Source organism: Gracilinanus agilis, chromosome 4 (assembly GCF_016433145.1).
Source record: "Gracilinanus agilis isolate LMUSP501 chromosome 4, AgileGrace, whole genome shotgun sequence".
Lineage (NCBI taxonomy): Eukaryota > Metazoa > Chordata > Mammalia > Didelphimorphia > Didelphidae > Gracilinanus > Gracilinanus agilis.
The window spans coordinates 74,786,758-74,812,671 of record NC_058133.1 but is presented as its reverse complement, the minus strand read 5'-3'; the positions used below and the strand labels follow the sequence as shown (position 1 = coordinate 74,812,671).

General features: G+C 38.8%; 1 protein-coding gene across 2 annotated transcripts; it reads left to right on the top strand.

Moving 5' to 3' along the window:
• Nucleotides 1-695: 695 nt before the first annotated feature.
• On the top strand, nt 696-25,542 carry NPHS2 (NPHS2 stomatin family member, podocin). Of its 2 annotated transcripts, XM_044673123.1 has the most exons (8): nt 696-1,005; nt 3,950-4,053; nt 9,198-9,270; nt 11,057-11,139; nt 14,937-15,140; nt 18,930-18,985; nt 24,680-24,758; nt 25,000-25,542. In XM_044673123.1, exons 1-8 carry the CDS (start codon nt 708-710, stop codon nt 25,276-25,278), a joined length of 1,176 nt encoding a protein of 391 aa, XP_044529058.1. In that variant the 5' UTR covers nt 696-707; the 3' UTR covers nt 25,279-25,542. The 2 variants fall into 2 exon arrangements, with proteins under 2 accessions (XP_044529058.1, XP_044529059.1); XM_044673124.1 differs by lacking the exon at nt 14,937-15,140.
• Nucleotides 25,543-25,914: the final 372 nt, after the last annotated feature.

Genomic DNA, 25,914 nt, shown 5'->3' with positions numbered 1-25,914 from the left:
TGTTTGTTTTTTAAACCCTTACCTTCCATCTTAGAATCAATTCAAAGTATCAGTTCTAAGGCAGAAGAGTGATAAGGACTAGGCAAATGGGGTCAAGTGACTTTCCCAGGGTCATCTAGCTAGGAAGTGTCTGAGGCTAGATTTGAACCTAGGATCTCCCATCTCTGAGCCTTTCTATCCATTGAGCCATCCCCTTGCCCTGCTACATAGGTTTTTAAGATTTATAAAGCATTTCCACAAATTATTTTATTTGATCCTCATGAGAGCTTTGTGAAATAGTTATGCCATTTTAGAGATGAGGAAAACAAGGCTCATATATTGCTCAGGGTTAAAAATTTGGGAGGCAGATTTCAAACTCTGTTTTTTTCCCCGATTCTGAGACCAGAACTCTTTCTTCTCTATCATGCTGCCTTTCTTTTAAGTTTTGGACCATCTGAAATATAATGTTGGCCTCAAAAAATTATAGTATTTCAGATGATAGGTTCTGGGACCTGAAAATACCAGAAAAATGAATCAGACACCAGCTGTTCCATGTCACTATCCAGCAGATCTAATAACTAAGCCTGTATTTGTTGAAGCTTCCTCTTTAACATTCATCGTGCAATCTATGACATGGCTATGCAGGGGAGGATATATTTGTACACCCAGGAGGCCTCTTGGACCTACCACGCCACTGCACAGTTCTGATTGCAAAGCAGACGCTAAGGATGGAGAAGAGGTCTCGAAGCTCCTCTAGAGAGTCCCCTAAGCAAAACAGAAGTCCTCCACCTAAGAACAAAAGAGGAAAGTCAGATAAAAAGGATCAACGCAACAGTCAAGATGCTGAGCAGGAGAAGCAGAATTCTAGGAAGAGGAAAGGAAAGGAGGACAAGGACAGTGGAACTCCCATAGAGGCAGATAACAGAATCCAGACTTCCACCGTAGTGGATGTAGATGATGTCATGGGCTCCTTGGAAGATGAAACTGAGGTGATGGCGCTGTTCGAAAGTGAACAACAGGAAGAAGGTACTGTCTAAAAATGGTGGGAATTGAGGAAGAGAAGGGAGAGCTGTATTTCTCCATTTTCCCATGTCCTTTCTATATAAAGGATTAGCAGGTGGTTAGCATTAATAAAGCAGCCATTGCATACAGATCAGTCTTCGAGGTTACCAAAGTGGTTCAAAAAGTGATCTAGAGATACCTTTTCTAGTTTCCTTGAGCCTTTTTCAATACTAACTGAAAAGAGAGCAAAAATATACAAGTATAAATTTAAAGGGCAGTTGGGGATTTTGAGGAGGGGACAAGGAACATGGAGGATAGGCATAGGGAAAGGTTGAAGGGTAGTTTAAATGATAGAGAGGGCTTGACCACAGTATCGAATCAATGTGTTCAACTCTTAGAAGCACAGAAATTCTAGTTAGTCACCAAGGGAAAAAAAGTGAAAGAGAAGAGAAGTAATGAATTGCCAACAATAGTACTTTTTGAGGCATCATGGTGTTGCAGAAAGTGTGCTATTCTAGAAGTCAAGAGAGACCTGGCTTCAAATACTGTCTTTGATACTTTGCCACCCTGGTAAGTCAGCCTCACTTGCCTCATCTGTAAATAGACATAATATTAGCAGGTCCCTGAAAAGGTTATTGTGAAGACCAAAAGAGATAATGTCCTGAGAGCTACGGGTTTGAGAACTGATGCTTTTAGACTGTAGCATGCTAGGAACTGGCTAAGACTCAGAGTATGGAAAACTACATGTTCAAATATTTTTTCAAAAAAAATCATGGCTTCTTCAATGTTAATTTCTTGTCCTAGTAAATTATTGTTACTTACATTGGTTATCAGTGAAATGATCACTTTGGGGTAAGTGCAAGATGTCCCAAAAGTCTTAGTGTAGCCCTAAGTTTTATTGGCCTGAAGACTTTAGGAGAACCCCAAATTTCCCTATGGTAAATATAGGGAGAGAAGAAGCCAAACCAATGAAACCTCTCACATCAAATACGTCTCAGTATGCTCAGTCTCGGAGAAAATAATGAACTTAATAAACAAATTTGTCTTCAGCTTTAGATCCAAACATTTGTCTGGATTCAAACTAACTTTTCCCGTTAATCTCATTGGGCAAGTCAATTAATTCTGTTTGCCTCAGCTCCCCACCTGGCAAATGAACTGGAGAAGGAAATAGCAAACCACTCAGTATCTTTGCCAAGAGAACCTCATATGGGGTCATGAAGAGTTGGACATAACTGAAACAATTTGACAGTCTCCTTAATGTCTTCCACATTCCAATCTAACTGAAAAACTCTCCATCTTCCATCTTTGGTCCTGCCTTCTTCCAGCTTCTTTGCCTTTCCCTCAGGCTGTCCCTCGTAGCTAGAATGGACCCTTCTCTGCCACTCTAATTTTCACCACTAAAAGCAACATCCATCTGCTTAAGTCTTTCCATCAAAGCCTAAACTCAGGTGCCACCTGCTCTGTGAACCCTCTCTTACCTTCCCTACCCCAACTATGAAGACATTGTGCCTTCTCACATTTCTCATTGCATGTTTACATGGAACTCTCCTTTGTATTTAGGTCTTTCCCTTTTGTATTAATAAGACCATAGATCTAGAGCAGAAAGAGACCTAAGAGGTCATCTAACTCAACTCTTTTATTTTATGAAAGAATAAGTCAAGGGGCCGACCTGGAGCCACAGAGGTTGCAAATAATGGAGGCAGGATTTGAACCTAGGTCCTCTGACAATGCATACAACCTCTCTGAAAATATAATGTTCATATACATTTTAAGACCAAAATGATGATCTGGGAAGCTAAATTCTGCTTCTCTAAAGTTGATTTTATATTTAAATTGCATTATTTATGTAACATATGTTTATACATTTTATATAATTTGTAATTATGTAATTTGATGACATATCATACATTATTATATAATTATACATGGTTGTAAAATAATATATAATTTTTAAAAACAATTTTACATGGATAGATATTTATATAATTTGAATTTATATAGCACTTTGCCATTTATAGAGTGCTTTCTATACAACACCCCCATGTATATATTATCCTCATTTTATAAATGAGGAAACTGAAGTTCAGTTAAATCAGTTAACTGACCCAGAGGTTATGGGACTTGATAGAGGAAAAGCTAGAATTTGAACCCAAGTCTCTTAACTCCAATACCAGTACTCTTTCCATTATACCATGATACATTTCAGTGGGAGGTTACCTTAGAGATCATCTAGTCAAATAATCTTATTTTATAGGCTTGGTAACTCCTTGGGAAACCCCAAAGTTCTGAGCCTGAGCTTTTATTTATGCCACGCTACTTTTTTTTTTTAACTCTTCTACCTTCTGTCTTAGAATCTATACTATTGGTTCTATAATATTGGTTCTAAGGCAGAAGAGGGAGTGGTAAGGGCTAGGTGACTGGGGGGTTAAGTGACTTGCCCAGGATCATATAGCTAGGAAGTATCTGAAGCCAGATTTGAATCCAGGATCTCCCATCTTCAGGCCTAGCTCTCTTATCTACTGAGTCACCTAGCTGTCCCACTACACTTCTTCCACTAATGGAATGTACCTTAGAGATTATGTACTCTTGTACTTACTCAGATCTGTCTCTCTATCCCTCTCATCAGAATAGATCCCAATGGTCAGACTCATGCAAGATTAAGCTCTGTCTCCCCAGTGCTTTGCAAAGTACTTTGTACACAGTGGGTACCAAATAATTCTTTATTGAGTTGAATTAATGATAGGAACTTCAGGCACTGGTGGGAATTGAGATATCCCTCAAATCACATCAAAAAGTGGTCTTCATAAAGGGTCAGTTGAATTTTCAGAGGAACAACTCCTTCCTTTATACTCCTGTCAAGTTCATTCTACCCCTTCCTGGTGAGGTTTTCACTGTGAAGTCAGACCACTAAATGTTAGCTGGCTAGTTTTGCACATCTTTATGTGTAATGTCTTTTCTTTCTCAAAAGGTATAAAATCATCTCATCTAGGAATCTGTGAGTGGCTTCTCATCATCTTATCCCTACTGCTCATCGTTGCAACTTTCCCTGTCTCTATTTGGTTCTGCATAAAGGTGAGACCACATAGGGACCTGGCAAAGTTATTTCTTGATGTCTCTCTCTAGGTCCCTGACCTTGAGAGTTGGCCACCGACTTCAGTTCATAAATAAATATTTATTAAGAGCCTTCTGTCAGGTACTCTACTAGGAACTGGGGTTTAAAGACAAAATTAAATCGTTCTTGCCCTCAAGAAGCATATACTTTCAAAGGAAACAACCAGTACACAATAAGTCTACTCAAAAATGATTACATGCAAAAGAAATATAAGACAATTTGCATCACTTTATAAATGAGTACAACATTAGGTTCTGACTAGCAGTCTCAGCAGCTAGGTGACACAGTGAATAGAGCTTTGAGCCCGAGCCCAGGAATCAGGAAGACTCATCTTCATGAATTCAAATCCAGCCTTAGACACTTACCAGCTCTGTGTGGCCCTGAGCAAATCACTTAACCCTGTTTGGTTCAGTTCCTCATCTATAAGATGAGATGGAGAAGGAAATGACAAGCCACTCTAGTATCTTTGCCATGGATTCATGAAGAGCCAGACATAACTGAAACAATAACAGCAGCAGTCTCAGAAAATGCTGAGTTATTAAACTGGTGATGAGGAGGCACTTAGAACTTCTGACATAAGTGGTAATTGACCCAGTCCAAGATGGAAATACTATATGTAGAAATCGTAGCTTTTATAGTAGGAACTTTGCCTTTGCAAACTTGATTTATATGTATCTTTGCCTCCCACCATGTAACACAGGATTGAGATCTTCATGATGAGAAACAGGAGGATTTCCTTCTTAGTTAATGAAAAGAATCATTCCATTTTATGTGTAGCTTTGTGCATACCTTAGCCAGAGATATTATAACTTATGCAAATATATTGTTACTCATCAAAGGAAATGATCAAATAACATCTTTTTTTACTCAGGCCTGTTATTTATAGCAAAGTCCTGGTGTGGAAACTCCTTCACCTAAGAAGGAGCAGCAAGTCTTCTATAACCTAGATTTTCTTTTCTTTTCTTCTTATTTTAACCCTTACTTTCTGTCTTAGTATCAAGGGAAAGGGCTAGGCAAATGGGATTAAGTGACTTGCCCAGGGTTAAGTGACTTGCCCAGGATCACACAGCTAGGAAGTGTCTGAGGTCAGATTTGAACCCAAGTACTCCTGAGACTCCAGGTCTGGCACTCTAGCCACTATGCCACCTCGCTGCCCCTATCATCTAGATTTTCCAGGAGACATCAAGAGGTTAAGACACTGGCTTGTGGTCACTTAGGACACACCAGATGCAAGACTTGAACCCATGTAAGGATTAAATTTAATGGTAGGAGAATAATTTTATGAAATCATGTGGTCGCCAATATTTATTATATCTTGAATCAGAATTTTATTTACAAATATATGCAAATAGAGAAGAAACAATAAAGAAGAGAAATGTGAGGGGGTTAGAGAGGTTATCTATCCTATCAACCTAAATGTTTCACTCTGGGTCTGCTTAATCCAGGCAGAGATTAATTAGCTCTCAACCAGGAAGTCTGGTAGTAACCACTCGGCCTCCTCCAAGATGGAAGCTAGTCTCTCCAGAAGCTAGGAAAGGAGTCAGTCTTTCACTCACCCAACAAAATAGTCCAGGAGTCAGTGTCCAAGTTGAAGCTGAGCTCCAAGCCTAGGATCTAAGCTGAAGTCTCCAGCGAAGCTACTTCAAAGACACTCTCCAGAAGACACTATCTTCAGACTATCTTCTCAAAGACAATCTGCCTCAAGTGAAAGGATTTCATGGCTTTTATGGTGACTTCTTGTCCCTTCCCCTCTTCACAGGGGTCAATCACAGTTTCCAAATTGTCTAGCAATGCCCAAGGGGGCAGTGTCTGTGGGATCAACTTCTCGCCTTCTAAAGCTCAAGTTCTCACCTTCTGAAGCTTAAGTTCTCACCTTCAGAAGCTTAAGTTCTCATCTAAGAGTGTAAATTTTCTAAAAGTCACCTTCTGGAGAGATGAATACTCATCCTGGCTGATTGAGTTTCTGAGGGTGTGAATTCACTAAGTGGTTTTTGAGCTCCTCTACCTAGTTCAAGTTTGTGTTGATTCACCCAAAAGGTATACAAAGGAGAATTAATCCTGTCTTCAAAATCTAGTGAGGTACTCAAGTTAGTGTTAACTCAGGATAGATAATAAAGAATTCTCTTTCACACCCATGTCTCTCCAAATCCAAGGCCAATTCTTCATTCATTGTGCCAAGCTTTCCTTCTAACACACTTAGGCTTGAAATCATTTCCAGATATATTTCACATATTGTTATCATTCACTCCATCTATCCACACATATGACATTCATCGAGATTGCCTGAAAGCACCATATCAAGAATATTTCAAAACCACATGCCACAACTGGGGAGCTAAACTTCAACTGTTTTGGAAGTATAATAAGGGATTTTATAAAGCATGATTTATAAAGTGACTTTATATAATAAGTTCTACATGATAGATATTGTAGTATCATTCTCCCCCCTCCATTCTACAGAAAAGGAAACCAAGACTTAGAAACATTAAGGGATTGACCCAAAATCACATGGCTAACAGTAGTAAAGTTGGAATTTGAACCCAAATCTTTTACTCCAAGAATAAATATTCTTTATATTGGACCAGAGTGCCTCTCAGTGGAAGATACTTAGAGATCATGTAGTCTACCTCAACTTATAGATGTGAGAACTCCCTATGAAATTTACATTTATCAGAGGTGTCCTTAAATCTACAAGGGCATCTAGAATCTAACACTGAGCCCATTCAAGTTCAAGGAGGATAGAGTGCAGATCAGAGTCATTCACATGGAACAGAAGGACAACCAGCTTGCAAAGTGGATGGTCAGAGGCCAGGAATCGGTCTCAGATTCAGGCCTGAGAACAAGAATTGCTCATGTGGTTTTCTACTTCTAGTATGAGCAGGTGAGAAAGCAAAGTTGGACCAAAAAAAAAAAAAAAAGAACTGACTTTATGGAATGAAACATGAACTAAATAAAGGGGGTAAGGCCATCTTCCAAGATTTTATTCAACAAATATTTATGGAAGACATGCCTTGTTCCTATGTGCATGATACTGTTCTAGGAGTTTGTGAAGGTATCATAACTTATGCAAATATACCATTACTCATCAAAGGAAATTATCAAGTAGTATCCTTTTTTGTCCAGATCTGTTATTTGTTGGAAAGTTCTGGTCTGAAAGTCCTTCTACTGAGATGAGCAGTGATTCTTCTATAGCCTAGATTTTCTCCTCAAGGAATTTATGCTCCTCATCCAATTCCTCATTTGCTCTTTAAGGGCAAGAACTCTCATTTTGTTATCATCTTACCTCCAATAACTTGCACTTGATTAATAAATATTTAATTGAATTGTCAAGGAAGAAACTTATACTTCTGAGTAACTTTAAAGAACCACAAGGTCAAAGAATTCAGAGCCAGAAGAAACTTAATTTAGTTCCACCAATTCATCTCCTTCATTCCAGGAGGAGTAAAAAAAGGTTTGCCCAAGATCAAGCAGTTAAATAGAAAAGGCAAGATTTGAACCCAGACCCTACATCTTCAAATCTCATGTTCTTTTCAATGTACCTTGTTGAAATCTAACAATTTATGGACCTTACACTATGTTTTCCCCAACTTATAATTAGTAGAAGTAGATTTGTATTGCTCTCAGCCATAACCATGGAGTTGGAGGGAAGATTAAGCACTGATAGCACTTGCACTTTATCAAATAGAAACAGCCAAGATTAGTATGCAGTTAATAAGCAATCAAATAGTTATATTCAAATTTAAATCTACACTGTGCTGGAGTCTGGGGATACCATGAAATAACCTCTCCTTCCAAGGAATTTATTAATTGAAAGATTCCTCCACCCTATGGCTCCAGCATGTGTCTTCTCTGGCCAAATCCCACCATGGCTCCTCCTGCCTCTCATCTCTCCTAAAGTCTTTTCCCATCTCCACAACCACTTTGCTCCAAGTACAGACTGTGGTGCTTGCTTCAGGGGTCAACATTTCTATGAATATTGCTGATCATTATCATTTTTCCAATGAAGACGTAAATTAAACTCATTTACTATACGGTGTGTATGAATGATAGAATAAGATTTAGAATTCACAGCAGCTGAGGGCAGGGTCTGATACAGAGCTACAAAGTCTAGATCTGGTTACCCAGCGCAGTTACTATATTTGTCTCTATAAATGTATGGATTCCTACGACAGTTCTGTGCAGTTTATCGCTTTTTATAAATACATACTGTATTTTAGAAGGGGAAAAAACATGGTACAATGGAAACAATGCTACCTCTGGAGTCTAAGGTGCTGAGTACAAATTCCACCTCTGGTTTTTACTACATGGGTGATTAAATGAACAAATCATTTAATCTCCTTGGGCCTCAGTTTTCTCATTTGTAAAATGAGAATCTTGAACTCAATGGCTTTTGCGGTCTCCTCTAGCTTTAGACCTATGATCCTTTGATAGCCTCTGTCCTTTGTCCATTTAATAGGTCAGGAAAAATGTCCATAAATCAGCAGAAATGATGGTAACCCTATTACATGCCAAAATAGTAAATAGCCTATTTATGTTTCGCAAAGGCCTGACTAAACCTGTAAGCTATGTTTCTGAATAATTTTAATATAATTTTTATTTAATAAAATTTATGTTAATAATTTTAAGACTTATTTAGAATTTCATTCTTGAAGCATGATCATATTAGGGTAAAATCAGTTTTCCATTGGTTTCTGAAGGTTCTTAGCTATGATATGAACTCTGATATTGATGTCAGAATACCCAGATTCCAATCTTTTATCAGACATTAGCTGTATGGTCTTACACAAGTCACTTGACTTGTCTTGAGCCTCCGTTTCATCCACTATATAATGGGGCTAATCATAGGTCCACTCCCAGGGTTATTGTAAGAAAAGAACTTTGCAAACCTTAAAACAATATATAAATGGGAAGAGATTTTTTCCTGAGTGGAAGATTGTTTTCATGACTGTTTTCACCATCAATATGGATATGAATGATCACTCATTCTTTGGTGTGAAATGGGATTTATGTCATCAAGGCTCACATGCAAATTGCAAAACCTTTCCAAAAAGCTTTCATTGTTTTTTTCTAAAGTGGTCTGAACATCTTAATTTTCCAACTTCAGGTAGTGCGGGAGTATGAGAGAGTCATAATATTCCGTCTGGGACATCTTCTTCCAGGAAGAGCCAGAGGCCCTGGTAAGGGACGTTCTTTTTGTCCTCTAGCTTCTTCCATTTTCTCAATGTGTTGTTCTTGTCATCTATAAAATGGGCATAGTAGTAACACCCGCCTCCCAGAGTTGCTTCCAGCATCAAATGAGATATCCATAAAGCACTTTATAAATTTTATCTGGCCTTTGCTTGAAGACCCACCAGGTAAAGGAGAGGAGCTCCTTCCCATGAGGCAGCCCCTTCTCCTTCTATTTAGCTCTACTTGTTTTTCTCATGTACTTATTTCATTTCAGCAATTATCTTAGAGTTTTGTTAAACCTTACCTACTGTAGGACAAGCCTCATGTTAGGTTCTGGAGATACATAAAGGAGCCTGTTCCTGCCCTCAGGTAGGGAAAACATACATACAGATAAGAAAATTCAAAAATCACATGAAGAAAACACGTAATTTGGTGAGGGGGATGCTAACAACTAGGAGTATTAGGAAAGCCAACCTTGAGTAGCAATTGGCGCCAGAGCTGAGCCTTGAAGGGAACGTGGGAGTCCCAGACATTGAGAGGCGACATCCAGAGAGCAGGATGCAAAGGCAAAGAAAGGATGGAATACTTGCATTGCCTGTCCTTCGAAGAGATGGGGAGGAAAGTGCTTTGTAAGCCATTATGAATAAGAAGGTTAGGCAGTCAGGGCAGCCGAGTAGCATAGTAGATAGAGTGCCAGGCCTGGAGACAAGATGTCCTGGGTTCAGATTTGGCCTTAAGAAACCTGTGTGACGCCGGGCAAGTCACTTAACACTGATCGCTTAGCCCTTACTGCTCTTCTGTCTTAGAACTGATACTAAGAGAGAAGGTACAGGGTTTAAAAAAAAATTTTTTTTTTTTTAAGGTCAGGAAGCCAACTAGTATTCAGTGCTTTTTGGGCCAGGCAGGCACTCGACACAACCATCAGCACCCAGGCCAGGGAGCTCACATTTTAGTGGGTAAATATCCAGGCACATTCAGAGGATAGACAGAGGATAGGCAGAGAGGACCAAACTAAACGGGTGCCAAGCAGATGTGTAGCTGAGGTGCTGACAGACTAGGTCCAGTCCCCAGATTTCCAATTGGGTGGGGCACCCAAACCAGAGGAGAGCATAAGCACACAAGCATAGTCTGGTACGTTCAAAGTATATCTTGTTCTGGACCCCGACTACTTCTCTCTTCTTCTAGTCAGCTTGTAAGTAGCCAGGACAAAGTGGCGAGAGTGGAAAGCGAGCTTGCAAGGGGAACCCAGAAGTCCTGTGCAAATCATCTCGAAGGCCAGAGGGGCATCATTTGCACACTGGCTCACAGAGTAGCCAAAAATTCCATCCTGAGACTAAGCAGGGGAAGCCAGGTGTGCGGGGCCTTTTAGTCTTGTCATATGTAAACTTCAAAAAAGCTCGGGATATCCGGCTGTAAGGCAGAAGAAAAATGGTGTTGATTTTGAGGTGATGCAGACACGTTTTCTCAAGTTTTGCTGACATTTTGAGAAGATGTGGATAGGACGGTGAGCGAACCCCAAGCTGGAACAGCTAAGAGTTAGGCTGTCCCCCACCTAAACCCTCTAAGAATGAGACCTCAGACTCGTCCTCCACCTCCCTAGCACCCGGCTATCTCCCTAGGGTCTGGGCCGCTGCAGGGCACCCCACTCCGACCTGAAGTTTACGTGATAATGCTGGAGGTGGGATTTGCACCAGGCTCTCTACTACCAAGTCTTTCTACTGTACTATTTTGCCTTTCACTGAGCACGTAGTAGTAGGTGCTTAATAAATACATGTGGACTGATTCTCGTCTTAGGTCTTTTCTTTTTTCTGCCCTGCCTGGACACCTACCACAAGGTGGACCTCCGCCTCCAGACTCTAGAGATTCCTTTCCATGAGGTGAGAAAAGTGGCCAACTATGCATTCTCTGCCTGCTTTCGATTCTCTTTTGATATTTAGATTTATGGCCTGAAACTTTGGTTCTGAGAAAAAGTAGTCAGAAAATGGTTCTTGTTTGCATTCTTTTGGGTGTTCATCCAACAAAAGCATGGTAGTAGAAAGGATGTTGGATTAGGAATCAGATTAACCCCAGTGCCAATGCTGACTTTGCCACTTACTATCTCTAGGATTGTGACTGATGATAACAACTTGAATTTATATAATACTTTAAGGATGGCAAAGTACTTTCCATGCAGTATACTTCATCTCTCTTGGATCTTGTGAGGATCTTGGAGGAATCTTCAGATTCTTCATCTGAAAAAAGGGAGTCAGATAAGACGTCGAAGGTCCATTCTTGTCTAATATAAGGTTCTTTTATAATAATTATTAGTATTCACATAGCATTTTAAGGTTTGCAAAGCATTTTATGGATATCATCTCATTTTCTCCTCATAGCAACCCTGGATAGTAGGTACTACTGTTAACTTCATTTTATAGATGAGGAAACTAAGGCAAGTAGAGATTAAGTGATTTGCCAAGGGTTGTGCAGCTAATAACTCTCTGAGGTCAACATTTGAACTCGGGTCTTCCTGACTCAAGGTCCAGAATTCTATCCTATTGCCCAACTGCCTAATAATCCTAAAAGATACTTCAAGATAGTAACCTGAAGTTACCAAAAAGGTTGGTCCATAAGCAAGTCCTCATTTATCTCCCAGGCCTGAGCTTGTGATTCTCTTTTGATTTCCTCCTCCTCTTCCTGTCTTAATGCAGGGAGTTTCACTTGAACAAAATTCAGTATACTGGAATTTATAAAACAGACTTTATGGAGCAGTTACATAATTCAAACATTCATTCAATAAACAGAGGACTATGCCAGCCTCTAGAGAGCTAGGGGGCACAATGGCTACAGGACCAGATCGGGAGTCAGGAAGACTCATCTTCCCAAGTTCAAACCTGGCTTCAGACGCTCACCAACTGGGTAGCCCTGGGCAAGTCACATCACCCCATTTGTCTCAGTTTCCTCATCTGTAAAATGTGCCAAAGAAGGAAATGACAAAACACTCGAAGATCTTTGCCAAGAAAACCTCAAATGCAGTCATGAAGAGCCTGACATGATTGAAGTAACTGAACAACAAAAATGTGTCAGCCACTAGGCTAATGGATGTGGATATAAATAAAATAAAACCAGTCTGGTGGGGATAGGGGTTGGGAGCCTGGATGAAGACAGATGTCACAGGCAGAAATAGTTTAGGAAGAAAGATAACGAATTTAGTTTTGGACCTATTGATGTTGAGATATTAGTGGGAATGAGGAATAAAGACTATGATGACTATGTTTTATATAATTATTCATATTTGACAAAGTGCTTTTCATACCATAAACCTATGAGGTGGGCAGTTTATATATTATATGCATATATATATATTACATACATATATATCTGAAAATAGTTGTTTAAGGCAAGGAAATGGCATGACAGGGCTTGGGGGAGCAATTTGTAATAAGTAGATATAAAGTGGAGCAGCCCACTGGTAGCTGGGAAAGAGTAGTGCTCAACAGTTAGAAATAGATGATGGGGGAATTTGAAGTATTAACTGACTCCCAATTTTATTTGGAATGTTGGATGATAGCATTCCGGAGTGTGCCCTCACAGACTTCTCTCACAGAGTATTTATTAAGCACTTACCTTATATATTGTGATGATTAAAAATTCCAAGAAACTGGATTCTAGGTAAGGAAAATCAATCAAGCTAGCAATAACCAATAAATTAATTGGTCAGTGATCTCTCAGTGATCAAAGACAAATTGATTCAGCATCTTAACTCATTAAATACAATTTTGGAAGCTCATTATTCAGCCCTATTGGATACCTAATGGGGGATAATAATTTCCAGTTTCTCCCTGAGCCTTAATGAAAATGGAGAAAATCACATGCCTGATCATTGAATTCTACTATCTTTGCTGGTCTATGTAAAAAAAAAACAGATTTTGCCTGGTTAAGATTGACTTTCCCCTGTCCATCCCAATGGGGGAAAACTCAAGGATATTGCCATACTGTCCCAGCCCCAGACATACTTGACGTAAACTAGTTGTTGTACTTGACACAATGGAGCCTAAATTCTCATTCTTAATTATCCAATTTTAGAAACTACTCTGGGGTAGGGAATGTAATGGCATTTCTCAGATTGTTAGGACAACGGAGTAAGAAGAGAAGCTTGAAAAATGTTATTTAGTCCTATTAGAAATCAAATAATAAAGCATTATTTAGAAATAATGACATAGCATTAAGAATAAGTCTTCTTGGGGGCAGCTGGATGGTTCAGTGGATTGAAAGCCAGGCCTAGAAATGGGAGGTCCTAGGTTCAAATCTGGCCTCAGACACTTCCTAGCTGTGTGACCCTGGGAAAGTCTCTTAACCCCCATTGCCTAGCCCTTACTGCTCTTCTACCTTGGAACCAATACCCAGTATTGACTCTAAGACAGAAGATAAGGGTTTAAAAAAAATAAACAATGTCTTCTCAATATAGGTGGCAGCTATTATACTAAAAATGATGAGGATATGAACTCAAGCACACAAAACTATCATACTTAAAGGAGCTTACATTCTGATACTGAGTGTGAGACTTTCAGATAGGTTATCTGCATGTTCTTCTCAATCATAATATGATTCCACCTAGCAAAACACCCCAAATCTCAATTTCCTCACATTTTTAGTAATATATTCTGCATATAGGACTATTCTTAAAGTAATAAACCCCCCCCCATTTTGCTCCTCAGCTATATTCTCACCTTGCTCAAGAAAATTCTTTTCCAAATGCAAATTAAAACAACTCTGAGATATCACCCCATACCTATATGATTGAAAAAGGGAAATGATAAATGTTGGAGGAGGTATGGGAAAATTTGAGACACTAATACACTGTTGGTAGAACTGTGAACTGGCACAACCATTCTGGAGAGCAATATGGAATCATACCCAAATTGCCATAAAACTACACATACCCTTTAATCAGCCATACCACTATTAGATCTGTATCCCAAGTAGGTTAGAGATAAGGGAAAAGGACTTACCTGTACAACAATATTCTTAGCAGCAATTTTTTTAGTAGGAAAAACTGGAAACCGTGAGGGGGGTGGTGTCAGTTGGGGAATGGATGAGCAAGTTGTGGTATTTGGTTATAATGGAATACTATTGCATCATAAGAAATGACAAACAGGATGTGTTCAGAAAAACCTGGGAAGACTAATTTGAAGTGATGTAAAGTGAAGCGAGCAGAACTAGGAGAACACTGTATACAGCAACAGAAATACTGCGCAATGATTAACTTTGCAGGACTAAAACGATTATCAGCAAAATAAGCGTCCAAGATATCCACAGGGGACTCATGAGGAAAAATTACATCCATAGCCAAAGAAAGAACTGTTGGGGTCTGATTACAGATCAGAGCATTCCATCTTTCACTTTATGTGTGATATGTGTCTTCTTTCGCAACATGAGGAATATGGGAATATGTGGTACGTGAAAGCACTGGTGTAACCTATATCAGACTATTTACTCCTTGGGGAGGAGAAAGAGGGAAGGAGAGAATCTGAACTGCAAAATGTCAAAAAATAATTGGTAAAAATTATTTCTACATGTAATTGAAAAAGTAATTTTAAAAGTTAAAAAAAAAGAAAAAAATGTCCTCCCTTTGCTCTTCCATTCCCTCTTGGGGGTTGCTAAATAAAGTGAATGACTGAAACTGATTTCTGCTTAGGTGGTGACAAAGGATATGCTCATAATGGAGGTAGATGCCATCTGCTACTACAGGATGGAAAATGCTTCTCTGCTCCTAAGCAACCTTGCCCAAGTGTCCAGAGCCGTCCAGTTGCTGGTACAAATCACCATGAAGCGTCTCTTGGCCCATCGCTCCTTCACTGAAATACTCCTAGAAAGGAAAAGCATTGCCCAAGACACAAAGGTATTTCTATAAAAGTGGTGAGGGAGGAAAATTCTTCTTTGTTGAATTTTCCCTTTTAATAAAAACATTGAGAGGTAGTGTGGAGTAGGGAATAGAAAGCTGGCCTTGGAATCAGGAAGACAAAGATTCAAATGCTACTTCTGACATATTCTCTGTGACCATGAGCAGATAATACTATTTCAGCCTCCCCCCAAACAACTGATAAAGGTTACACATTCAAGACTGATTATATTACCTAATTGTTATGGAAAGTAGAAATTTGGGGCACTAAAAATGTGGGCATTTTACAAAGCATAATGTGAGAAATAATAGTCTTTGTTGTGCCCCTTGTACATGTTTGTGCCCTAGGGAACAATCTATATTCATAGTCTAAACTATGCTTGCTGCCCTGATGATGTCCTCTGGTCAGCCATAGCTACACTGTGACTGCTTCCCTTATAATCACTGATCAAAGAGAGCCTAGTCTTGTTTTTGATTTCCTGAAAACAGGAATCTCTGGCAAGAATCTTGCTGGTCTCTTGTCCATCTGTGAGTGGAAAGAGGAAGTTGAGAGCCCTGGTTCTATGATGGAGAGGCTGTTGGGAGCAGCATCCAGTGATAAAAACTAGCTACAGACTAGTCTGAATGGGTTTGTGTGTAACAGCCTGGTTCTGATCCCCCTTCACCCCTCTTCTGTCTATCCTTCAAGTCTCTAACAGTAATTAAGAGGAGGTAAAGGGACAGAAGAAAATAAAGGCTTCCTAGACCCCATTGTTCCTGTTCTCAGACTGTCTTATCACAGACTGACCATCTGAAAACTAAAGGTATTCATGTGTTCAAAAAGGAAATCAGAAAAACATTTGTAAAGAACAATTACTTTGAAGCTATTATTAATATTGAAGAACTTTTTTTGTTCTTTTTAAATTTACATTTTGTTTTTGGTAAATACATTTAGATCTGAAGAGACTTTAGGAATATTTAGTAATGGGTGGACTGGTAAATGTTTAACTAGATCTCTTAAAAATATATACAACTGGGGGCAGCTGGGTAGCTCAGTGGATTGAGAACCAGGCCTAGAGACAGGAGGTCCTAGGTTCAAATCTGGCCTCAGACACTTCCCAGCTGTGTGACCCTGGGCAAGTCACTTGACCCCCATTGCCTACCCTTACCACTCTTCTGCCTTGGAGCCAATACAGAGTATTGACTCCAAGACAGAAGGTAAGGGTTTAAAAAAAATATGTATATATATATATATATATGTGTGTGTGTGTGTGTGTGTATGTGTGTGTGTATACTGATGTAATTTTAAATTTAGTCCCATTTTTTCATGAGTAACTCAAAGTTCTCCAGAGAACTACAGAGAAAAGGTATACTTATTATGGAAGATTCTATCAAGCTTTAAGTTCAGTCTTGGTAAAAACAAAATAAAAACACATACAAAAAAATCTTCCCAAAGACCAACTGAACTAAGTATGGAAAGATTTTGACCACAAGAAACTAAAAAACAAAGAAAAATATAAGATGGTTTTGCAGTTCTATGTGGCCACTTCTGTTTCCCGAGTGACAATGGTGACATGGTAGAAAATGGTGCCAAGTGTATTTATTAATTATCCCACAGCTTTTAGATCATGTGTAGGTATGCTAAATATCAGGTCTTAGTTCAATGGACTGGGACTTTATCTGCCCCTGGAAAACTAAACCACATCAATATATATATTCTCATGATAAACAAAATCAGAAGATCAAATGAAGGTATAGCTAAAAAGAAAGAAGGCTTACAGATTTCTCTTTAAGCAAACAAAAGGAATTGTCAGGGTTGATTTCTTTGCATACTCTAGTTTAAACTGCATTTGACATCCTGAAGAACTGCAATGCCAGTGATTTGTTGTAGCTACTATATGTGTGTGTATGTGTTTCCCTTTGGAAATTACAACTTCACTTGTAAAATACTTACATAGAAGAATGGAAGAAGTTTGTGAGCAATGGTGCCTCATAAAACAGAAGGAAAACAAACAGTGCAAACAAAAGAAATTACAGAAAGCTTAGCATTCAAATGCAACAATATTTGTAAAGTGCTCAGCACAGGGTCTGGCACATAGTAGGTGCTATAAAAATGCTTATTCCCTTATTCCTTATTCACAAATGAAAATGGCAAGATATCAAATAATAGAAAATGGAACAAATTTGCCTATGTATCCACATTGCTTTGTTTTTGAAAAGGAGTAGCCTCAGAGTCAGAGCACCTGAGATCAAATCCCTAGACTGTTAAATTTATTTTCTCTGTTGCCATAGGCAAATTATTTAATCTCTCCAGGCTTCTATTTCCTCGTTTCTAAGAGCAAGAGATTGAACTAGGCAGAATCCTTTTCAGTCCCATATCTATGATACTGTGATGATCCCAAGCCACTTAACTCTGGTAGGCCTCAGTTTCCTCATCTGTAAAACAAGAGGGTTGAATTAAAAGACCTCTAAGAACCCTTCCAGCATTAAATCTATGATTCAATAACTTTAAAGACATCAGAATTTTTAAAGCTGTTAGGCATCTTGGATATCACCTAGTTCAACTCCAATATTTTTTTATAAGATATTGGGATTTAGAGAGAGAACATGAATTGTCCAAGGACATATGACTAGTTAGGAATGATTCAAAACTTAAATGAAAATGAAAGGTGAGAAAGAATGTGTTAGAAGGTAGAGAAAAAGGTACAGTGAGGAAAAAGAAAGGAACAGATGAATGAAAGAATGTAGGAACTGAGAAATACATGGAATAAAAAAGAAGCTGAGTTTGCAAAGTGCTAACAAATGATTAATTGTTAAGTGCACAGAAAGCAGGGAGAGCAAAGGTAGGGAAGAGGGGATAGATTAGGAAATGGGACTCTGAGGAATCAATATACCACAGTTACTGCATATAGTTAGTGCTGAATACATACTTATTAAATAAATGAATGAATAAAAAACCAAAATGAATGGATATATTATGACATTATAAAATTCCAAAGGTGGTGCTCACTTGGAGCTAGAAGCAGGAGTTCTTTTCAAAAACTTAGCTAATAAGACCAGGAATACAGATGCAAAAAGGTAATCAGAAAAAAGGCAATGGCCCAAAAGTCCATATACATGAAAATCTTCTTAGTTCTTCATAGTACATAGGACCAGTGATTTATCAAGCAGAAGGAACTCAATTCATTTCTATGCCCTTATCAAGAGCTCTAAGATCATCCAACAAACAATCCCATCCATAATAAAAAAAAATTATAGAAATAACCACGTAAGAAAGAGGTAGAAATGACTGATGAAAAATGAAATCTTTCTAGCTCCTCTTTGAGGGGGAAAAAGATTGATTTTTCTGATAACACAAGTAAATTATAATATTGAATCAACAAGTAAGCATTCTACTTTCCTATCTATTTGTATGACTGGTTTCCAATTTCCTTTCTTTCTTTTATTTTTAAACCCTTATCTTCCCATCTTAGAATCAATACTGTGTTTTAGTTCTAAGACAGAAGAGTGGTAAGGGCTAGGCAATGGGGGTAAAATGACTTGCCCAGGGTCACACAGCTAGGACTATCTGAGGCTAGATTTGAACCCAGGACCTTCTGTCTCTAGGTCTGGCATTCAATCCATTGAGCCAACTAGATGCTCCCTCCAATTTCTTTTTGATGGAAAGATTTTTTCCCCCGGAATATCTAAAAGGGCATTTAGTACACTGGATTAGATGGCTTCAGTGGGTCTCTTATGTCTGAAATTCTGATCCTCTATAGTACCTCCAATAAAGAAGTATTTGTTGACCTTAAATTCTGCTCTCCACAGGTGGCTTTGGATGCAATCACATGTCGCTGGGGAATCAAAGTGGAGAGAACAGAAATGTAGGTAGGAAACAAACCAAAAAGAAAAACAGAATACATTTAATATCAATAATGTTAACACTCTTGTTGTCAAATCCAGTGACCTCTTCTCAATCCTTATCCTCTATAATCTTTCTATAGTACTTGACGCTATTCACCATATTCCTCTTCCTCCTCCAAATTCCTTATTTTTGGTCTAGGGAAGAGCTACTAATTTATTGATGTAGGGATCTCTAGATAAGCAAACTCCATCAATTTAAGTAAACTATTCTATGATTCTTGGGCTCAAAGAGTTTCTCTAGGTCACACCAATGTATATGGCAAGTATATGGCAGTTGGAACTTGAGCATAGATCTTCCTGGCTGTATCTCAGTCTACTATATACCTAATTGTGTCTCCCCCTACTCTTTCTTTTCTGTTCATTCAGGTGGTGTTTTTTTGCTAAAGGTCTCTTCCCCTTCCTCCTCACTCCTCCCTTCTCCGCCTGGTACTAGAGAAGACATCATTTGCCATACATACACATATATATGTATACATATGTAAAACAAAACCATGCCATGCATACTTCTATTTGTCAATTCTTGCTCTGGATGTGGACATTCATGATTGTTCTTCAAACAATAATGCTGTTGCTGCTCTTGGTTTCACTCTTCATAATTTCATCCATTTTTTAAAAATTAACTTGCTCATCATTTCTTATGACATAGTATTCCATCACAATTATATGCCACAACTTGTTTAGCCATTCCCCAACTGATGGCATGCATCCCTTTAACCTACTCTTTTTTTTTTAATTTTTTTTTTCTAAACCCTTACCTTCTGTCTTGGAGTCAATACTGGGTATTGGTTCCATGGCAGAAGAGTGGTAAGGGTAGGCAATGGTGGTCAAGTGACTTGCCCAGGGTCACACAGCTGGGAAGTATCTGAGGTCAGATTTGAACCTAGGACCTCCCATCTCTAGGCCTGACTCTCAATCCACTGAGCTACCCAGCTGCCCCCAAACCTACTCTTTTTTAATAATGTCTTCTACACCCTGGTTTCCATGACACTGTACTCCTCTGGGTATCTTACCTCTTGATCTGCTCTTTCTTATCCTCCCTAAGTGTATGGCTGTCCACTAAAGACTCTCTCCTGTCACCTTATCTTCTTTCTCCCTACTCTTTCCTTTGGCAATCTCATCCATTTCCATGGCTTCACATGAGACTCCTAATCTGATCGTCAACTCTGACCTCCACTCTGTATATGCAGTTATGTCCCTCTGAATGTCTTGCGAGAATCTCAAACATTATATATGTGAAACGAAATTCATTAACTTTCCTCTAAAATATCTCTCTGCTCCAAACTTCTTTACTTTTGTTGATGGTCTACTAGATACCTGGGGATCACCTTTGACTCATTCCTCTCCTTTCACCCTTCCTTCCATTCATCTGCTAAATCTCTTCAAACTCCCTAACACACATATCTTTCTCTTCCTCCTTATTCACACTGCCATACTCTGGTTTTAGGTTTTCATCCCCCATCATCTGGACTATTTAAACAGTTTCCTAACTGGTCAATCCACCTCCACTGTCTTCTCTCCAATCTGTTCTACATACCATTGCCAAAGAGAAGTGTGCCATAGAGTGCTGTACTTAGATTCAGGAAAGTCCAAGTTCACATTCTACCTCTGACATTTATTGCCTAGGTGACAATGGGAGTGTCACTGAATTTCTCTGTGTCTTAGTTTCTTCATCTGTAAAACAGGGAGAATAGTACCTTAGTGCCTAGTTTACAAAATTGCTATGAACCTCAAATGAGAAATTATCCATGTTTTCATTGTAAATAATGTTTATTTGTAAATGAAGTGTTTTGCAAACTTTAATGCACACATGCATGTCAGTTTTAAAAAACTAGAATTTTTCACTGTTTAACTGAACTTATTCCACTGTTTCTTACTTCTTCCCGTATGTGTGTATATATACATATATATATATGTATGTATGTATGCCTCTTCCTATGCTTGAAATGTGCTCCCCCATTTCCTGTTATTAAGCTACTGCTCTACTTTTGAAACCAAGCTAAGATGCCCCATTTAATGAAGTTCTTCCTGATCCCCATCTTCCCCATGACAGAAGTGACTCAGATTTCTAAGGATCCACACCAATGAAACATGGATCATTTCCTCCTAGTGGAGTATAAACACCTCAATCACAGGGACTATTTTTGTTCTTGTCTTTGTATCCCCAAGAACTGGATTCTGGTCTTTGTTTTCACTGATGTGGTTTCTCCTTCCCTGACCCATCACAACCACTTCAGATCTTAGAGAGTGGATTCTGAATTGCTGTAACCAAACATACACACACACACATATATCTATCTGTGTAGGAATATGCCATATACATCTCTACACACACATATATCTTACCTGGTGATCAGACTTCTGGTGAAGAGCCTTTCTGAGCTTAACTAGATTGGTTTGGGATGACAGTTCATTTCTGGGCCTTTCCAGGTTGGGAGGATCTAGTTGGTAGAATTTCTCAGCTGACAAAATCTTGGAAAAGTCTAGACCACTCCACATCACAGGGAGGCATCAGGATTGTGCGTCAGGCAAAGGAATCGTTTCCTAACATCAATTACAGTAATTCCTGACAGGTGTCATCACCAAAGATATTGTAGTCATCTGAGTGATAGGGTCAGTCAGGAGACTTCAGTTTTAAAAACAAATTTTATTTCTATCTTGTGTTTTCACACTACCTACATTTCTCCTTGTCTCTCTTCCCAGAACACTATCCCTTACAACAAAACTTTTTAAAAGAGAACGATAAAACAAAAGAGGAAAAAAAAACTAAGGAAAACTGATCAATACACACACACAAACACAACAAAAAAGGGGGTGGGGAGACATAATATGCAATGTTCCATGCCAGAAGAAGTTGTTCTTTGTAACTTGCAACATTTGTTTCCATTTGTTTTACAGTTTTTGTTCTCTCAATTCAAATTAGAAACTGCGTAAGTCCCAGGATGGAGTCTGCTTACTTTGCTTTGCATAAATTCATCTAAATCTTTCTGTGCTTCTGTATTCATTGAAACTTAGGTTTCATTCCTATCTTAAGACAGCTACTTATTAACTCTGTGACTGTAGGCAATTTGGTTGACATCTCCTAGCCTCAGTTTCTTCATCTGTAAAATGGGGGTCCCAACACTTGTACTGTCTGCTTCATGGGTCTGTTGTAAAAAAAAAAAAATTTGCAAGCTGTAAAGCCTCACTATCATCATAAATCATTCAGATTTCAGATTTAGAGTTATATTACAACACAACTTTTTCTTTAATTCCTCATTCAGGAAGACTCAATTCAATATACTTACTCAGTTTCCAGAACAGACAGTGTAAGGAAAGTACACTGTCAACTTCAAACATTATTATTAATCCCCTAACAATAAGTATATCAGCAATAACGTAGAAAACAATTAAAAGCAACATCATAAATAAGCAACAATAACAAAAAGAACAAGAAGCCACTTCTGAAGTCATTCTATCCCAGAGGTGCTTAACTAATGAAAATTGATGGATTTCATTTCAGTTCAAGTTGAATTCAGTTCAGTTCAACTGAGTTTAAGTCTTGTGCCTGGCACTTAGTTTAGATACTATCTAGTCCTTGACCTCTTTTAGCCTATCCTGGAAGGTGGATAAGACACAAATAGCATATGCCATTTACAAAACCAAGTGCTCTGTGAGCCCGGAGGGAGAAGGTAGTTAAGCAATAGCAGGGATTCAGAGAGGACCCAAAAAGAAGCTTTTGAATTAGATATTAAAAGATGGAATTAAACAGGCAAAAAGGAGGGGAGAAGACATTTCCAGGCACAGAGAACAATGTGAGCAGAGACACGGAGGAGTACCGGGATGGAGTACTGTCAAAGGACAGAATAACTAGATCGGTATGCCTAGAGTGCAGCATTTGTGGAGAGAAGAAATATGAGATAAGGCTAGAAGGCAGAGGTGATGCCAGGCTCTGCAGAGCACTGGCTTCCAGGAATAGGAATTTGAATTTTACACGGTAGGTCAGAGCCCCTGGAGATTTTTGACCAAAGGAGTGACATGGCACAAGGATGGTTATTCTGGCTGTAGTTCAAAATTTGGAATGGACGATGTGGGTAGGGAATTTAGCAACAATAGTCATAAAATCCTAGATCAAGAGCTGGAAGAGAGACCTCAGAGGACCTAGAGAACAACCCCAGGTCCTTTAACTCCAGAGTCAATATTCTTTCCATTATATCCCACAGTTTTCTTTAGTAATATCGCAATCTATTCCCTCCTATGCACAAATGTGTTGGCATACCTTGTGCCTCACATTGCCGATACATACCCACAAACAAACACTGTCTAGTCAGTGTGGGCTTCTAGATTATGCTCTTCACTGACCTTTGGGCACCACTGTGCAGGTAAATATTCTCTGGGAAAGAAATATTCACCTAGCACTTTTACTAAGTTGAATGTGCATTATTAATATTTTCTCCATCTGAGAAAAGCTCAGGATCATTAAAAGCATTTAAGTTTTCCAAAGGCAACTAGCTCTCCAGCCCTCCATCTGTTCAATTCTGAGTTCAGTTCTAGGTCCATATACAGTATTTGTGCAACCCACACAAATACACACATATGTGTTTATACATTTTGATTGAGCAGCACTATGAATTGCCCATCCAATTACATATGGCAATTAAGTCAAAGGACAGTTTTCATTCTTTCTGGAGCTCCTTAAGAGACTCTCTTTGCATACCGCAACCATAAATATTTGGTTTTTGCCTTGTCGCAACATATGCTCCTTTATACTTATAACCTAAGAGCACTATTCCTGACTTATAGTAGGTATTTAATACTTGAATTGACCGAACTTAGAAAGTTCTCTGGATAAAAGAATGATGAATAAGACAAAATCGCACTGATTAGAAACACGGTAATCAAAATAAACATGAATTGTTTAAGATTTGTCAGGCATTATAAGAAGTGCTGGGGATGTAAAGAAAAAGCCAAAATAATACTTGCCCTCAAGGAGCTTAATTTCTGAGGGGAGACATTAGATATATCATTAGGTATGAATAAGATACATACAGAGTTAAAGGGATGGTAGCCTTAAGAGGGGAAGAGCTTAGCATATAGGACCCAGAAGAGGACAAAGGTAGCTAGGCGGCAGACTAGAAGGCAGAGAGTCTCAGAGTCAGGAAGATCTTTAGTCACTTCTAGTCACTTTCTAGTTGGGTGATATGGGAAAGTTATCTAACTTCTGTCTCTGTTTCCTCTTTTGTAAAACTGGGATAATAATGGCTACCTCCAAGAGTTGTGAGGATAAATTGAGATATTTGTCAGGTGCTTTGCAAAATCTTAAAATGCTATATAAACCTTAGTGTTTATTGTCATTCAAGAAAAAGTCCCCAAGATAAAACTGCCATTTAAAAATGAATTTCAATAAAGCCAACCCCATCAACAATGACCCAAACTGGAGATGAGAAGAGTCTATATAAAAAGTCAGTGGCAATGAGAACTTGTACTAGGTGGTGGCAGTGAAACCAGAGAGTTTCCCACCATTTTTCTGTCATAGAATCTTCCTAGAGTTACTTTTTGCAGTTCTACTTCAAGACCAAAACAAACAAAACAAAAAATGAACAAAATCACCAGTATCCAGAAGCCCCTATTCTCCTGTTCAAGGTTGCCAATATTTAAATTTTTTCTATTTTTTGCAGTAAAGACGTGCGACTACCTGCAGGCCTCCAGCAGTCACTGGCTGTGGAAGCTGAGGCTCAAAGACAGGCCAAAGTGAGAGTAAGTCAACACTGTGTTCATGCCACTGAAAAATGCCCTTTGTTACTGCTTTGGCATCTACTCACAAGTTCTTTCAGCCAGGCCATAATATAGACTAGGACAGTTTCACTGCCAATTTAAGAATTCACTGCTTGAGAAAAGACACAAGATGCAGGATGGTCACAGTGCCCAACTTCCTGGCAAGTCTTAAAAACCGAAATAAGGAAATATCCACTAACTTGGTTCCTATTCTGTATCCTAGATGATCGCTGCTGAAGGGGAGAAGGCTGCCTCAGAATCCCTTAGGATGGCAGCTGAGATACTCTCAGGCAGTCCAGCCGCTGTCCAACTTCGCTACCTTCACACCCTACAATCCTTGTCCACAGAGAAGCCATCCACTGTAATCTTACCTTTACCATTCGATCTCATGAATCTTTTGCCTCCTGCTGGCAACAGAATGCAGGGAAGCCTCCCGTTACCAAATCCAACCAGGCAAGCAGAAACACGAGATCCCTCAAAAAAAGATTCTCCTATGTTATGAGACCCCAAAAGGATATAACTAAGAGGTCCTTCCAAATTCAGAGGATACAAAATTAAGTCATTTGTTACTGAATGCTCTCCTGGTTTGTCACCATATAGAATGAGAGCATCCTACTTTAGTGAGAAGGTATCGTCTGGTTGTAATTCATGGCTTGTTTAAAAAAAAAAAATCTTACAGGCCACTTACTTAGAACCATCCTTGGGAAGAAAATTCAAATTCTTCTTTTTGGAATATTCCTCTTAAAATAAATTTAAGACTAATGGATTTTCCCAGTAGTGCTACTTAACTAAAATTTTTGTGGCTAAGCCCTTATCCTTTATAACATTAAAAAAAAGAGACATTAGTTTCTTCTGATTGGCTATAAACCACCTTATTAAACACTATAAAACACCTTATTAGAGAACCTAGATACCACTAATTTTCTGAGACTAATATTTAACAACAAATAAAGAAGGAGATACAATGTGGTGTAGTGGATGGAGAACCAGAATCAGAAAGACCTTCGATCCAATCCAACCTCTGCCATACACTGACTGTGTGATCCTGTGTAAGTCTCTCTGTCCCCAAGGCAGCTAAGACTATCATAACACTAGCTAGCATTTAACTAATGTCTTCGGATTTGTAAAGTGCATTGTA

Coding starts and splice junctions, on each gene's coding strand:
- NPHS2 (XM_044673123.1), top strand. CDS start 708: ATGGAGAAGAGGTCTCGAAGCTCCTCTAGAGAGTCCCCTAAGCAAAAC. Junction 9,271..11,056: donor AGGAAGAGCCAGAGGCCCTG/GTAAGGGACGTT, acceptor TTCTCGTCTTAG/GTCTTTTCTTTTTTCTGCCC. Junction 24,759..24,999: donor AAAGACAGGCCAAAGTGAGA/GTAAGTCAACAC, acceptor TCTGTATCCTAG/ATGATCGCTGCTGAAGGGGA.